The sequence below is a fragment of the Ipomoea triloba genome, chromosome 13 (assembly GCF_003576645.1).
Source record: "Ipomoea triloba cultivar NCNSP0323 chromosome 13, ASM357664v1".
Classification (NCBI taxonomy): Eukaryota; Viridiplantae; Streptophyta; class Magnoliopsida; order Solanales; family Convolvulaceae; genus Ipomoea; species Ipomoea triloba.
Window position 1 is genome coordinate 2,457,468 of NC_044928.1, and position 14,983 is coordinate 2,472,450.

The 14,983-nt window shown below is 34.8% G+C and overlaps 2 protein-coding genes across 3 annotated transcripts in view; both read right to left on the reverse strand.

Annotated features, from left to right (window-relative positions):
- Positions 1–7,480, reverse strand: part of LOC116001903 (nuclear pore complex protein NUP205) — an 18,892-nt gene extending 11,412 nt beyond the window's left edge. For both annotated transcript variants that reach the window (XM_031241854.1, XM_031241853.1), the window contains exons 1-15: positions 7,207–7,480; positions 6,562–6,657; positions 5,788–5,862; positions 5,589–5,693; positions 5,397–5,507; positions 4,699–4,858; positions 3,801–3,886; positions 3,141–3,263; positions 2,837–3,064; positions 2,310–2,399; positions 1,928–2,086; positions 1,119–1,235; positions 809–1,015; positions 605–706; positions 336–479 (exon numbers count right to left, since the gene is read on the reverse strand). In XM_031241854.1, coding sequence (XP_031097714.1) covers positions 336–479; positions 605–706; positions 809–1,015; positions 1,119–1,235; positions 1,928–2,086; positions 2,310–2,399; positions 2,837–3,064; positions 3,141–3,263; positions 3,801–3,886; positions 4,699–4,858; positions 5,397–5,507; positions 5,589–5,693; positions 5,788–5,862; positions 6,562–6,657; positions 7,207–7,347 — 1,944 coding nt within the window. In that variant the 5' untranslated portion in view covers positions 7,348–7,480. The remainder of the gene's footprint in view (positions 1–335; positions 480–604; positions 707–808; positions 1,016–1,118; positions 1,236–1,927; positions 2,087–2,309; positions 2,400–2,836; positions 3,065–3,140; positions 3,264–3,800; positions 3,887–4,698; positions 4,859–5,396; positions 5,508–5,588; positions 5,694–5,787; positions 5,863–6,561; positions 6,658–7,206) is intronic.
- A 2,566-nt stretch (positions 7,481–10,046) lies between these two features.
- LOC116002357 lies at positions 10,047–13,903 on the reverse strand. The gene is made up of 5 exons (XM_031242472.1): positions 13,756–13,903; positions 13,352–13,483; positions 13,073–13,258; positions 11,768–12,985; positions 10,047–11,665 (listed from the first exon to the last, which is right to left on the reverse strand). The coding sequence occupies exons 1-5, from the start codon at positions 13,901–13,903 to the stop codon at positions 10,047–10,049; spliced, it is 3,303 nt and encodes a 1,100-aa protein (XP_031098332.1).
- Positions 13,904–14,983: the final 1,080 nt, after the last annotated feature.

Genomic DNA, 14,983 nt, shown 5'->3' on the forward strand with positions numbered 1-14,983 from the left:
AGGGGGGGGGGGGGGGGGGGGGGAGATGATGAGAATTTGCAAAGTTCAGAGAGAACATATTGTTTCATCAACATAATCATAGCACCAAAAGAAAATACATTATTTAAAATCAACGGATTATTTATATGATTTGAGAAACCCCATCTCAACGCCCAAAAGGGAAAAAGTGTCATAAGATTACCAAAAGGATTTCATGTAGATCAACATAGAAAATCAGGCAAATGATACTATCAATAAAAATTCCAGACCTTTCACTAAACAACGTAGAAATAACATGACAGTTATTTCCACAAATCACAACATTATGTTTGATAAAGGCCATCAAAATAACAAACCTGTGTTGCCATTGGTTGTCCAGTACTGCCAGCAAGATGTCCAACAACTACTGGTAAATCATACTGCTCTAAATATCTCCAAATCGTATCTTTCATAACAGGAGAAATGTTAATGAAACTAGCAATTGTATTTCGCAAAGCACCCTGTCAAACAGAAAGTACACAAGATAATCAGGAGCTTAACTCAACAGCAGCACCATGGTAAAATGGACAGAAAGTTCCCCAAAAAAATCATTTAGATGAAAGATAGAAATAGTCAAGGTCCAAACCTTAAGATAAGGAGGCACATTTTCATATCCAAGTAGTTTGAATAATGGCTCAATATCAGCAAACCAATTCTTTCGTTCAATGGGATTTGCCTTTTCAACAACCTGTAACATTACCAAAACAAATTCCAAATTATTAACTGACACCAATAGAAACTAAGACTAGAATGGGGGAACAAACACTAAAAACAGTTCAGCAAATGTCACCTTTTGTAGAACATTCAAGTATGCAACAAGAGCTTTGGCATCTCCTTCTTCTATCTCAGGTAACATTGCACCAGGACTCTGGATGGCTTGTTTAAACTTCTCTTCATAAATTGATAAGCAACTGAATAGAGTACTCCACCCTATAGAACGGAATGTCTTGCCTTGAAGTAACTCAAAAACTTTGGATGAACCCTCAGCACTAGAAGCCTGGTTTAAGGTATGAAATAATTTAGAATGTACTCAATATAATGTAATGCTTCTGATACATGATAAAAGTACTAAATTGCCAAATAGTGAAAACTTCACTTACCAAGGTACTCAGCATCTTCAAAAATGCAACAAGTGTATGAAAATTAGTGTGGTCCTCACCAGCAAAGTAGACAAAAGTCCACAAGACATCATTGCCAGACAGCAGCTCAGGTTCCCTCTAGTACAGTTAAAGAACTATAATCAAAACATATACACTAATAGAAGTATGAAAACACAGGAAATAGAAAAGAAATCCAAAGAGAATGTGTTCATCTCTCTCACTTCACAAAAATGTCAGTTTCACACAGAGCTGGGAACTCCATATGCTCCTAATAGGCAACTGCCAACTGACTTCAATTGTCAATACTCACTTATCCCCAGATCAATAGTCATCACGCCAAAGTCAAGAGCAATCTCTCTTTCAATACCAGAATCTAGTTTTCGGACAAAAGAGTTCCAATTATCTACCTTAACCCACTTTACTCTGGTCTCCAAAAACTTATATGGGGTAAGATACTTTACATTATTAGGTTTAGTTTTACATCCAACTATCCTATCAACAGTTCACAGCATTAGTACATAATTGCTGACCTCAAAATAAAAACCCATTATGGACAAAGTGAAAATTTTTATACGCTATAAATGGTTACAGATACATTGCCATTAAGCAAGCATGTTGGGTAGGCCATCATCTCAAAACACCTAGCAAACTCAAAAGAAATTGGATTTCATCCCCAAACCCCCACCCAGATAATAATAATAATAATAATAATAATAATAATAATAATAATAATACTAATAATAATAACAATAATAATAATATAATAATAATAAGAGTGGTAACAATAATAACATTAAAAATGCACTAACCTGATAAATTTCACTAACAAACTCTAAAAGAGAGATAAAAGCTTGAGGTGCTGGTTCAGTCTTCTGAGCATGCATGCTTCTATCCACCATATGGTCATGAGAACTGGCCATGCGATATGGACTAAGTTCAGTCATAGCCTTGTCTTTTACTTCTTTGACCTTTCAAAAGACAGTAAGGCACTGTAAACTATAAGATAGAAAGACTAGAAAAGGAATATGAGAAGTTTATGTTAACAGTAAGAGAACATATTGTAAACATCCCATACTATAATAATTTCAAAAACATGACTTCAGTGAGAACTGAGCACCACAAATTTGTGAATCTCCAAAAGGGAAAAGAAACTATGCTTACAGTCTAGGCTTGAGAGGAAAATGTACAAACCTTATCTCGGGCAAGAGGATGAGACAGAAAGCAGGTCATCATCTTGTGCAAATAAGCATTATACATATAAACCATATCCTCATCGTCGTTCTGCCCACACAAAAGAGAGAACCTAAAGTCAGTTTGGCTTGAGCAAAAAGTGCAAATAATTGTAATTTAGAATAACAAGTATAATGTGTAAAATGTCTAGCTCAAGAATGGATAAAATTATACAGAGGCTAAGAACTAGACATCTTTTCAATATCTTTTTTAACCCTTTTTGCTCTCATGAAGTTCAGAGTCAGTATTACTTTGTAATTTGCTAAAGCTCCAGGCTTAATGTACTATTTAACCTATGAGTAAATAATACCATTACATATAAAGAAGAATTCAATTGCACAAGAATTAACCAAAGACAGACAAACCAACCCCTACGGTTGAAAAGTAAAGAACCAGGGTACTATATCCTTTAATGTTGAAATTTTATGAGCAGATTACCAAATAGCCAAATTGTGACAAGTGTACTGTACATCACAAGTAACACTAACCTGATAAGCAGGAGTTTGAAGAATGTTCTTCATCCAAAACTGGAAAACATTGTCAGAGAATATGACATCCAAGCATGTGTTAATGTGTCGCAGGTCATGTGACGAGACAATAGGCCCCGTCTCTTGAGCATCAACTCCATCATGGATTAACATTAAATGTACAAGCCAAGCATGCCTTACACAACTAACATAGCCTTTAACAACAGGATCTTCCACAGTAACCATTACCTAGAGGAACAGTCACAGGTTCTAATTCATAAAAATAGCAATAATCAGATATTCAAAAAGCATTAGTTCTACTTACAGATTCCTGGAATTCATGCCGAAATGAAGCATCTCTAGTCAAGATAGATGCTTTATCAGGAACTGCACTCAATGCATCTGATACTAAAGCAACCACAAGAGAAAAAAGGAGGCCATGTGTTATCTGCAAAATTGTGCGAAAACAATCAAATTATCAAATAGAAATCCACACAAAACAATGAAGAGTGTTGGTAGCAGTTTCATTCTCTATATTAGCAAGTGTAGGGGGACTTTGGGCAAATCAGCCAAAGTGGTTCATCTCTCTCACTTCACAAAAAATGTAGATCATTGGCTACCACCAAGATGTGCAAAGGGTGCAGGACGAAATCTAGTGCTGATATTTAGAAATGCCTTCAGCACATTATTTATAAAAAAAAAATTAAAATTAAAAACTGAAAAGAAAAGCACAGGAAAATGAAGGGGATTGGAAACATAAAAGAAGCTAGCTAGCCAATTCACACTAGAAACAACTAGTAGCCATGTATATTCCAGCTAACAACTCCTCATTCCATTCAGGCTAACCCTTTGCTCCAGTATCAAACACAAAACCAATAAAGTGCGACTCAATGCTTTAACTACTCAGTGCAATCACTATTCCACGCTTTGCATTGAAATTAAAGTATTTCACCATCACAAAAATGCTTGGAATGATGAGCAAGACCTGTTGTTTTAAGGTATCAGTGTTCGAATTAAGTTCCACTGCACTGTCTTTCAGAGCAGAAAAGACATCTTTTATATCTTTGGGGCCTGCAAACATTACAAATTATAAAATTATAAATCGCGGTGAAAATGCAATAGAAGAAGAGACAGTGAGCCCTGATGGCATCATGGCACAAGGACACATAACACTATTTACTTTAATATATAATTTAAGAAATGGTAATAGAAAAAAACTAAAAAAGAACAACCAAGAAGATAAAGCTAAATAAGCATAGACTCAACCACTTTAGAACAGGATACAAATTCAGAATTGGTTAAAGTTTAAAAGGTGAATATATATATATATATATATATATATATATATATATATATATATATAGTATGTGAACAATTTAATAGATTTAATCATTTAGAGAATATTGTTTATTGAGATGGATGACCAAACAAGTTGTAATATGACTTACCCAGAAACAACAAAACTTTTCTAAACTTGATAAGTACATTTGGATTAAGCATACAAGTTTTCAAGCAATTTCATCATTCTAACATCATAAAGAAGATTATGCAAACACAATTATTTGCAAGATCAGAAAATACCCTGGTAACCTCTTCATATTCTGTGACCCAAAAAATTGAATAAAGCCCTAAGAGAAAAAACCAAATGATATAAAGCATCTTGTTTAAGTGTCTAAATTAAAAGCTGAACAGTTTCTGTTATAACAAATGCAAAGGGAAGAAGCTTAAAATAGAGAGGCAACAAAATTTATAGTAGGATTTAAAAAATAAAAAAGACAAAGAAAACTAAATAAAATATTCAAAAATACTAATTAAAAAAACAAACAAACAAAGAATCTTGCAGTAGAAAAGCTCCGACTAGAAATCAGCCATTTGTTGCTTACTTGCCCGTACAATCAAAACAGAGAGGATAAGGCAATGAGTAAGAATGAGCCTTTCCCTAGAAACCACAGCTCTCCGTTCCACTAGAGCACCTCTGGAATCAAGAATATAGAGTTCACAGTTCGGCCCACCCAAGCCAGCTGGTTCTTCTCGATTCAGTTCCTGGAAATTTAACCCCAAAAATTGACATGAAGAAATTTGCACCTTTACAAAACAATAAAAAAATGTACCAAGAAACTGTGATGCAGCTAGAAGCATGTATTGATTACATACTTTGTAATGGTCATCATACAATTGGACAAGTTTCAACTTACAAGGTTTCAGAGAACTTGAAAATGCTTCATTCTGACTAAAAACACCATGAATTTGACAAAGAATGATTGACTTTATAAGATAAAGATTAATTCTTGACCGATTTATAAGAAACCTACACTGGATATGTATTGATAAAACCCTTTGTATTTTCTAACTTCTCCTGAAACTAGGCTACGAGGAAAGTTCTAGATGAATCAAATGCTCATCTGAACTTTACAATCGTATTGAGTAAAATTTGACCATGGAGTCTATTCAGGCATGAAATTATCCAGCCAAAGTAGAAATTTGATCAGAAGAAAGAAAGAAAAGTGTCAAAGTTCTATACACAATGATGCACAAGTAATTCCCAATGAAAGACATAAAAGGCAATCCATAGTGTAAGGACCTTTATTAGTGTAATCAACCGCTGTCTAACTCCTGCATTAATAAGATCCTCCAAATATCTCTGTAGGTCTGTCACAAGATCAGCATCAAGTCCTTGATCAAGGACAACAGCCTACATAAATCAAGAATTTAATGGGGAGATAACCAGAAACAGAGTCAGAGAGTCTTATCATATAAATAAGAACGAAAATACCCTTAATAGCATGTAAAGTGCTGTTATTAGATCTCTTCTCTCAGTATACCAAAGTCCTGCAGCAAGGCGCAGAATTTCTAAAGGATCTCGCCCCAATAAACCCCACTGCAATCAAAGGTAACATTATTCTTTTGTATTGAGCAATGTAAAATCTAAATTTTAGAATATCAAAAAAAAAAAAAAAATACAATAGATTTACCTCCTGATTAGCAGAAATAAGTAATCGCACGCATTCTATCTCATTAAGATGGAGATCATCACTCAATTTCAACGCCTAGAATCCAACAACAAAGAAGATTTTAGGCAAAAGGCTACAGTCAACTCATGATAAGCAATGCAATATACACCTGCTAACATCCAAGAAACTACTGCAGCAGGTTATAAAGATCATATTGAACACAATAAGACAGGCAAGATTCTTGTAGAAAACAATTTGCAAAATTTAATATGAAAATAAATTAAGTAATAAACTACTGAAGCAGGTAATAGAAATACTAATATCAATAAGATGGATAACATAGCATACCTGTAAAAAATAAATGGTTACATTTAGTAGAAAAAAGTAAGGAAAAGTTGACTGATAAACATCATGCGTGATAAACTGAATATGTTTAGATACATTGCCATCATATTAGTATTGACATATAAAGAGTATGATATGTCTTATACAATAAGTTGTCAATCAAAATATTGTAGTTACACTTGTTTATTTACCACCTCCAAAGCAAAAAAGTCTGAACACATGTCAATCAGAATAAGAAAGCAAGGGGAGAGAGTGCAAATAAATATGTTCCTAAGTATGGCAAAAATGTCATCCACAATTACATATTTGAAATACTCCAATTATAATTTTTCCAGGAATGTATATAATCCGATAAGAGTTTTACCTAAAAGTGTTAAAATATCTAGCATGAAACCTAATCATAAGCAAAGTTTTAGGAGAACAAAACAGAAAAAGGTTAGAACAACTCACTATCTGAACATCCTGATCATCAAGTGATATTGGACCAGAATCCGGAAGTCTCACTTCTTTAGACTGTACTTGAGCTCTGTCTGAGGGCTTTGGAGGCTGTGCATTTGGAGGAAAAATAAACACAGTATTATTTCATAGCAATCAAAAGATTTTACTAGATGTCCATCTTGCTAACAGAAAATGCAATTCAAAGCATTTCCTATCAACTAAACAAAGACAACATTCTTCAAGAGAACTTAACAAACTACAAATTTCCCTCACTTGTCTACAAACATTTCTTCAAACTCATTACACACTCTTCAAGATAATTGGTGAACTTAATGAGCAAGGAATCACGTTTAAAGCAGAAATGTTTACCACATTTCTCTTACCCATTCTAAAAAATGAGCTGAAATGGTTAAATTATTGTAGAACTCGAAATCAGCTTAGTTCACTAACATTGTGAACTTAACGAGCAAGGAACCACGTTTAAAGCCGAACTTTTTACCAGATTTATCATACCCATACTTCAAAAAAAAAATGCGAGCTGAAACGGCTAAACTATCGAGAACCTGAAATCAACTTAGTTAACTAGCATTCTCTACCCCCAAAAAAAAACAACACATTTTATCATAAACGTCGATACCATCCCAAACAATACAATACCGGGTAGGAGACGAGGGAGCGGAGAGAAGGGAGGGAGTGGCGGATGGCGTGGAGCAGCTCCACCTTCTGCGACGGCGGAGGAGGAGTGGGCCCCAATAGGGAGGACTCGATTAAGGTGAGTAAGTGCTTCGGTGACACCATCACTCTTTTGCCAATCAGATTGGAGCTCGAACTCAAAGAATGCCCTCAGACACACAAGATTAAAACTGTGATTTGAAGCAGAGAGATATATATCGGAGCGAGGGAAAAGCCCTAACTGAGGGTTTTTGGTAGGGGTGGCAATTCATTCGATCGAACCGAACCGAACCGAATTAATAATATACTGAAAAATTGAACGGTTCAAAATTCTTGTAAATCGAATAATTCGGTTAAAAAATGAATTGAATCGAACCGTTTGGCAAAAGTCGAATCAAACCGAGTATCGTTAAGTTTTAATAATAATAATAATACGGAGTAATAAAGTCTATTGATGTTTGTTCTGTCGTTCAGTTCTTATTCTTTAGTCTAAAAAAACAAAAGTACAAACTAGATAATAAGAATTGAACGACTAAATTAATATTTTGTTGATTGTCGCAATTGTTCTTTACCTCACAATTAGTACTTAGTAGTATATTTAAACTTTGAATTGCTATTTTGTTATATAATGTTTAAATTTTGGATATGGATTATGTTATTATGTGATAATATGTTCGGAGAAATTAGAAAATGTTGAAATGTGGGAATCTTAAATCAAACTGAATTAAATCCGAAACGAAATCGAACCATTTCAAACCGAACCAAAACCGAGCTGAACTCTAATGTTAAACCGAATAGTTTAATTCTTTTTAAAATTAAAAAAAAAAAAACCAAAAACAAAAAAAAAATCAAAAATAAAATCAAAAAATCAAAGCCCAAAACAATGCCCACCTTAGTTTTTGGGGCAAATTATACTGTGCACCACGTACCTAAACGACGTCGTTTTGAGCATTGTAAACTAATTGTCCGTTTTTTTTTTGAAATCACGTTTCCCGTTTCGGCCGGTCTCTGTATTTATGTTAATATTCTGGGTATTCCAGGCAATCATTCTGTGTATTCTAGGCAACCGTTCTGTGTATTATAGGCAACCGTTATGTGTATTCATGTTAGTAACACATGTTGTGATGTGTTTGTGCATTCGAATGTTTAGGAGGATGAGTTCTGTGTATTTTGTGTAAATATTATGTGTATTCATGTTATTAACACAAGTTGTGATGTGTTTGTGCATTCGAATATTAGGAGGATGAGTTCTGTGTATTTTGCGTCAATATTCTGTGTATTATGGGCAAACATTCTGTGTATTCTAGGCAAACGTTCTGTGTATTCTATATAATGATTATGTGTATTATAGATAATGAATTCCCTGGAGTCATTCGCGTCCACTAACATCTGTGTATTTTGTGTCAATATTCTGTGTATTCTGGGCAAACATTCTGTGTATTCTAGGCAAACGTCTGTGTATTATAGATAATGATTATGTGTATTATAGATAATGAATTCCCTGAGTCATTCGCGTCCGCGTCTACTAACACCGAAACGACGTCGTTTTACGTACGTGGTGCACATTGCTATGTGCACCGTGGTGCAGGGTATAACGATTGAGTTTTTGGTCACCGGAGCCATCTTTTATAAGAAGATTTTAAAAAATGAGGGAAAATACAGGAAAATGATCAATAGTTATACCGTGAACCATAATCTATTAGTGCAGTGTGGACCCTAATCCATGGTATAATAAATTGGGGAACAAAAAAACAAAAAAAAAATAACAAAAATAACAAAAAAAATGCATTGCTTCTTTTTTTTTTTTTACTATTATATGACAGTATGGCACTACGAGACTAATTCAAATTTAACGCATCACACCATAAAGTTTAACTTGTACTCAAGAAAACCTTAACTCAAAACTTTTTTTAAATCACTGTCGCCTAATACTAATAGTGGAATACTAATAGTTCACTAGAAAATTGAACCAAACATCAAGTTCAATTGTGTTGCCTATTTAGACTAGTACTCCACCCATGCGTTGCACAGACAAAGTTTATATATATATATATGTATACTTGTAATTTTTGCAAAGTCATAAGAATAACATGGGTAAAAATATATGGTTTATGCAAACAAAAGATGGAGCATCATGGTCAATGAAAATCTTCTTAGAATAATTATATATTTCTTTAACAAAGCGGAGAAGAAAAATCAGTAAGGCATAACAACTTACACTTTGGCGAAAGTCCCTCGGGGGATTGTGTGTTGGAAAAAATAGCATAAAATGGCATTTTTTGTGGCTATTTTGTGGTACAAATATATGTGGGGTCCACTTCCGATTTGGGTCGGGTCAAAGTAGATTCGGATTCTTCGTAGTTAGACGAAGAAATTGATATATGGTACGCACAAAACGGATAATTGGTGAATGAGAAATTGGTTCTCAAAGTTGACCCATTTGAGTTGGAAAAATGGTGGGAAAGCTTTGAAGTAAGCTTTTGTCCCACACTAGCAATTGGCCCGTGCGATGCGCGATATGAAAATAGATCAAGTGAAAATGAAATACTGCCGAAAACGAAAAGAAGATAAAATAATATTAATAATGAAAGAATTTATAAATTATTAAAGACCTCTTTGTAAACGACATTAGTAGTAGAATTACAATCTTGTTTTCATTCATCACATACTAAAATCTTCAGTCCGTCTGGTTGACTAACTCTTGATGCGACAACATATAATTGCCCATGCACAAAAACTGGTTTCTTCAGTATCAAGCCAACATTGGAAAGCGTCTGCCCTTGACTCTTGTTAATAGTAATTGCATATGACAACATAAGTGGAAATTATCTTATGTTGAACTTGAAAGGTAATCTCGGGTCCGATTGGGTGATAGTCATTCTAGCAATTAATACCTTAGTCCCAGCATTAGGACCTGCTAATATGCTTCCTTCAACAACATGATTACCTAATCTTGTTACCACCAACCTAGTTCCATTGCGTAAACCAAGACTATGATCAATGTTCCTCATTAATATTACAGGAGACCCCACTTTCAAAGTCAGAGAATGATTTGTAAGGCCGGTAGCTCTTATGGTATTTAGGAATTCTGGTGTATGCACATCAGCAAGAACTGAACTGGAACCATCGCCTTTACACGTTGTGTCGGAACTCAAATATGTCTTTCCTTCCCCCTTAGTTAAGTTAGACATATACTGGTTGACCTCATTGACCACCTCTAACGTTGGTGCTAGTATTGCACTGTTCTTAAAACAACTTCCATCACTGCTTGCACCAGTAAAGTTGGGGAAGGTACTTTTCACAATAGAGGAAATAGGATCACCATTTGACTTTAATAACAATTGAGTGGGGATATCAAAATCAGCGTAACCATCAACATCTACGCCAATATTACCATCACCTATTGAAATTAGCCAATTCGCAAATTCTTCAACTTTGTCTTGATTCAATCGAGGTTCCATTGTAGTTAATCTCAAATTTTCTTGATTCAATCGAGGTTCCATTGTAGTTAATCTCAAATTTTTTGTTATCAATCGAGGTTCCATTGTAGTTAATCTCAAATTTTTTGTTAGGCGCATAACTCTACAATGTCTCCAAAGATATGAAGAATTAATTGTTGCAGAAACAATGTCCTGTCTTGAACCCTTTGGCACCACTGGTAATATTTGCCTGTCCTGTCTTGAACCCTTTGGCACCACTGGTAATATTTGCCTAAAGTCCCCACCTACCTTTGGCACCACTGGTAATATTTGCCTAAAGTCCCCACCTAAAACCACTGTCTTCCGTAATATTTGCCTAAAGTCCCCACCTAAAACCACTGTCTTCCCGCCAAAAGTCTTGTTTTGACTTTCATTGTTAACAAACCTTAACAAATCTCTCATTGTTTTATCCAACGCCTCAAAACAATGTTTGTGCATCATCGGTGCTTCATCCCAAATTATTAGTTTTGCATGAACAATGAGTTCAGCTAATTGACTGTCTTGATTTATATTGCACGTAGAATCTTCATTGACAGAGATTGGTATTGAAAACCTTGAATGTGCAGTCCTCCCACCCGGAAGAAGTAAAGATGCTATCCCACTCGATGCCACATTGATAACAATTTCACCTTTTGCTCTAATATAAGAAGAGAGCGCACGCCACAAAAATGTCTTTCCTGTACCACCATACCCATAAACAAAAAACAGTCCACCATTGTTGGAATCCATATCGTGGATAACAGCATCATATATTGCTTTTTGTTCTTCTGTAAGTCTCTCCTTAAGCCGTTGACTCTCCTCATTTTCCCTAGCACGGTCATATGCTAACTCTTCCCACAACAACCGGTTTTCCACATGAACATGGCTTGCTTCATTAATTACCGGCATGTTTGGAAAATCTGTCAAATGCTTGTTATAGACTAATAAAAGCTTTGACAATTCCATTAGCGCAAAATTCATTTTCTCTTCATCAGTTAGAAATATATTTGTAACAAAAGATAAGTCCATTAAATAAAATTATACAAAAAAAATTAGTACATAAACCTTAAATAGTTGCATAATAATACCTTGCAAGTTTAATAATCTCCTACGGGTATGTTGAGCATCATCAGCCAGATGTGTCCAGACCTTTTCCCAGACAATTTCAGGACGTGCCATTGTATTTGACAATAATAGAGTAACAAACAACTTTCTTAGTGAGTGGGGAGTTGCAAAATGGCTAGCTTCCAATATTGCATCAACATATTCAGTATCATCTTGTAATAACCCCCGCGCATAACATGCCTCCTTAAAAGTATTGTATTGTATTCCATTATATGACCTTATGTTAGAACAGCTTGTTGGACCCCTGACTATGTTCAACAAACATCGGAGATAATATAATTCCCCAGTACCCGGTGGAACATAAAAGATACGGCCAATAGAAAAACCTCTTTTACGTGGATGCCATTGACGAATATTCTTCTTCCACACAAATTTATTGGGCATCTCAATATAGGTTAGCAATTTAGCTTCTTGGAAAGTTTTGTTTGCCTCAAACCATTGTGTGAACATGCTTTGCCCCAAAGTTTCTTTGTTCAATACTGTCTCAACATCTTCATCATCCTGAAAGAAGACCGTTTGGCTATCTGGTAAATGGAAACTAAGCCTCTCAACTGGCGGATTTCTACATTGAATCTCAAAACTTAGTAGACGCCAAGTAGCCTCAGATGCAGAAACGTATCTACAATCATAGTACATGTTGATCTCATCCACTAATTGTACACCATCTGCATTTGATGTTGTTTTATAAAATTCAGCAGTGACGCGATCATTTCCCTTGTTCACATATTTGAATAAGTATTTGATAGATCTAGATTGGTTGCACCACTCCACATTCATATGTGCCTTGTATCTCAAAAGCAAGTATCTGTTATGGGGTACCCCATATCTGTTATCCAAATGAATACCATTCTTGGTAATTGTTTTCCCATCATCCCGTCTTCTATATATTGGGTAATCATCTGCATCAAAATTTGAGTTCTCCACAAATTTTTTGGGAAAATGTTTAGAACACCGTCCATTTACCATGCATGGAGATGCCTTTCTAGCAACACCACAAGGACTATGTAACATAAACTCCTCGACTGCTTGATGGTACTCAGGATCTAATTCTTTGCTCGGGATTTCAGCAGAGATTATTGAGTCAACTGTATTTTGACATGGAATACTTGTGTTCAAACCAAGAAAAAGAAGTATATGAGCATGAGGTAATCCTCGTTTCTGAAATTCAATTGTGTAGATCACTGTCATAACAAAAAAATAATTGTAAATTAAGAGGATAGTATAATAATTATTAACATAAAAAAAATGTAAGTGTAATTTTTTCTTACATGCTTTTACCGGACCAAATAATTGCCCTGCCTTGAATTCTTTAATCAATGAATCAAGCTTCATTTTGAAAATTCGTGCAACAATATCTGGTCTGTCCTCGGCTCTCAAACCTCTTAGTTGAACATATCGTTGGATTTCCGGCCACTTTGGGTTACATGTGAATGTAATGAATAAGCTTGGATACCCTATCCAACGACATATAACCATAGCATCTTGATAATTTTGTATCATATATCTTGCACCACCCGTAAAACTTGATGGTAAAATAACTCTCTTACCTTGCGTTGAAGGGTCTATATCTCCTCTAAAAAATGCATCAGACAAACCTTTGTACACTTCACAACGCAATGCCTTTTGATTGTTACGGATGAATAGTAGACGACCTGCTTCCACCATTGTGTACCCATCAACTAAAAATTGTTGTAACAGTCTCCTTGCATGCAATAAGGTTGAAAGTTGACTTCGCCTTTCATGTATTTTAAAAGCAAAATACTCTCTTGGGATATACGTTGCCTGCTACCACCCACTTCGTTACTATTTGTACAAAATTGTATATCATCCCTATATCCATCTTATCCAAAAGGAAACAATAAAGGATACTGCAATGGTAAGTACGCAGGGTTGAGCTCATTAATCATCTTAAGCAATCCTGACTTACACTCAACTATAATGTCTCGCATACCCATGTCCGGGTCTAAATCGCCAACTATCAATGCAGCAACCTCGGAGACTGTAGGTAGATTATATGTCCTTGCATCTTTGGACCTCTTTCCTATTAGTCTCATCCTTATTTCAGTTCTAGGATTTTTTTGAATCTCACTTCTAGCCATTCGAAACGACTTAACCAAAACATTTATGCTCGTCTAAAGCTGCCTTTATATCATTAACAACCTCCATCTCTATTGATGAACTAACAATGTCATTCCTAAATAATTCAAACAAAAATTGATATATATTACAAAAAGTATTTTAATTAACAAAAATAATATTTACCAATAAATAGAAAAGAGTGAATATTACCTTATTGATGTAAGACGGTTGTTAACTTCATTTTCCGTGTCATGGATATACAATTGTGCAAACTTTGGTGTAGCACCATCCACAGGTTGCAAGCTTCCAATTAAGTGAAAGTTTTGGCCATTCAGACGATAAACAGGTGGACCACCACCTTGATTTACGGTTCTATCAACTCTTCCACCCATTGATGTAAAACAAAACATATTGTTATATGAGCGAATATTTTGCAAGAAGTGGTATCTTTTCTCACCGACCTTAAAAAAAAGATCCAAAATTTGTTGTGGCGGTTTGTTCTCAAGTGGTAATTTAATCTTACCATTGGTACAACATAATGAATACTTAGTAAATCCGTTAGAGTTCCGTGCACCTACATGCTCTTCGTACCAAAATAAGGCACCGCAATGTTGACATGAAGCACACGGATCCCCAAAATCGGCATAGGTGACTACAAAAAAAATATAAAACTAAATTTTTAGCAACACTTGTTCAATAATTATTTGAATAATATATTAGTGGAAAAACTGCAAATGTAATGAAAATCAAGTAAGAACTAACCAATTGATTCATTATTTGTTAAGTCTTGTTCCTCCATAGCCTCGTTGAAGTCACTGTTTAAGTTTCTAAACTCCATTGTAGAAGACCTCATTGCATTGGTTATAGTACTGCTTGTACTTTGGAAGGAGGAATCTAATTTCATATATATATTGTAAGAATGTAGGTAACATAATTACTCTTAAAACAAATTTTAAGATATTTAATAATAAAAACAATAAGTAAAAAATTTGTATATATGACAAAATTAGGGTTAAATGTGAAAAGCACTATTATTTGTAATACCTCGTTCTTGATTCATATTAAGTGTCACGGGGATATCCTGCAACGGTGTCATATTT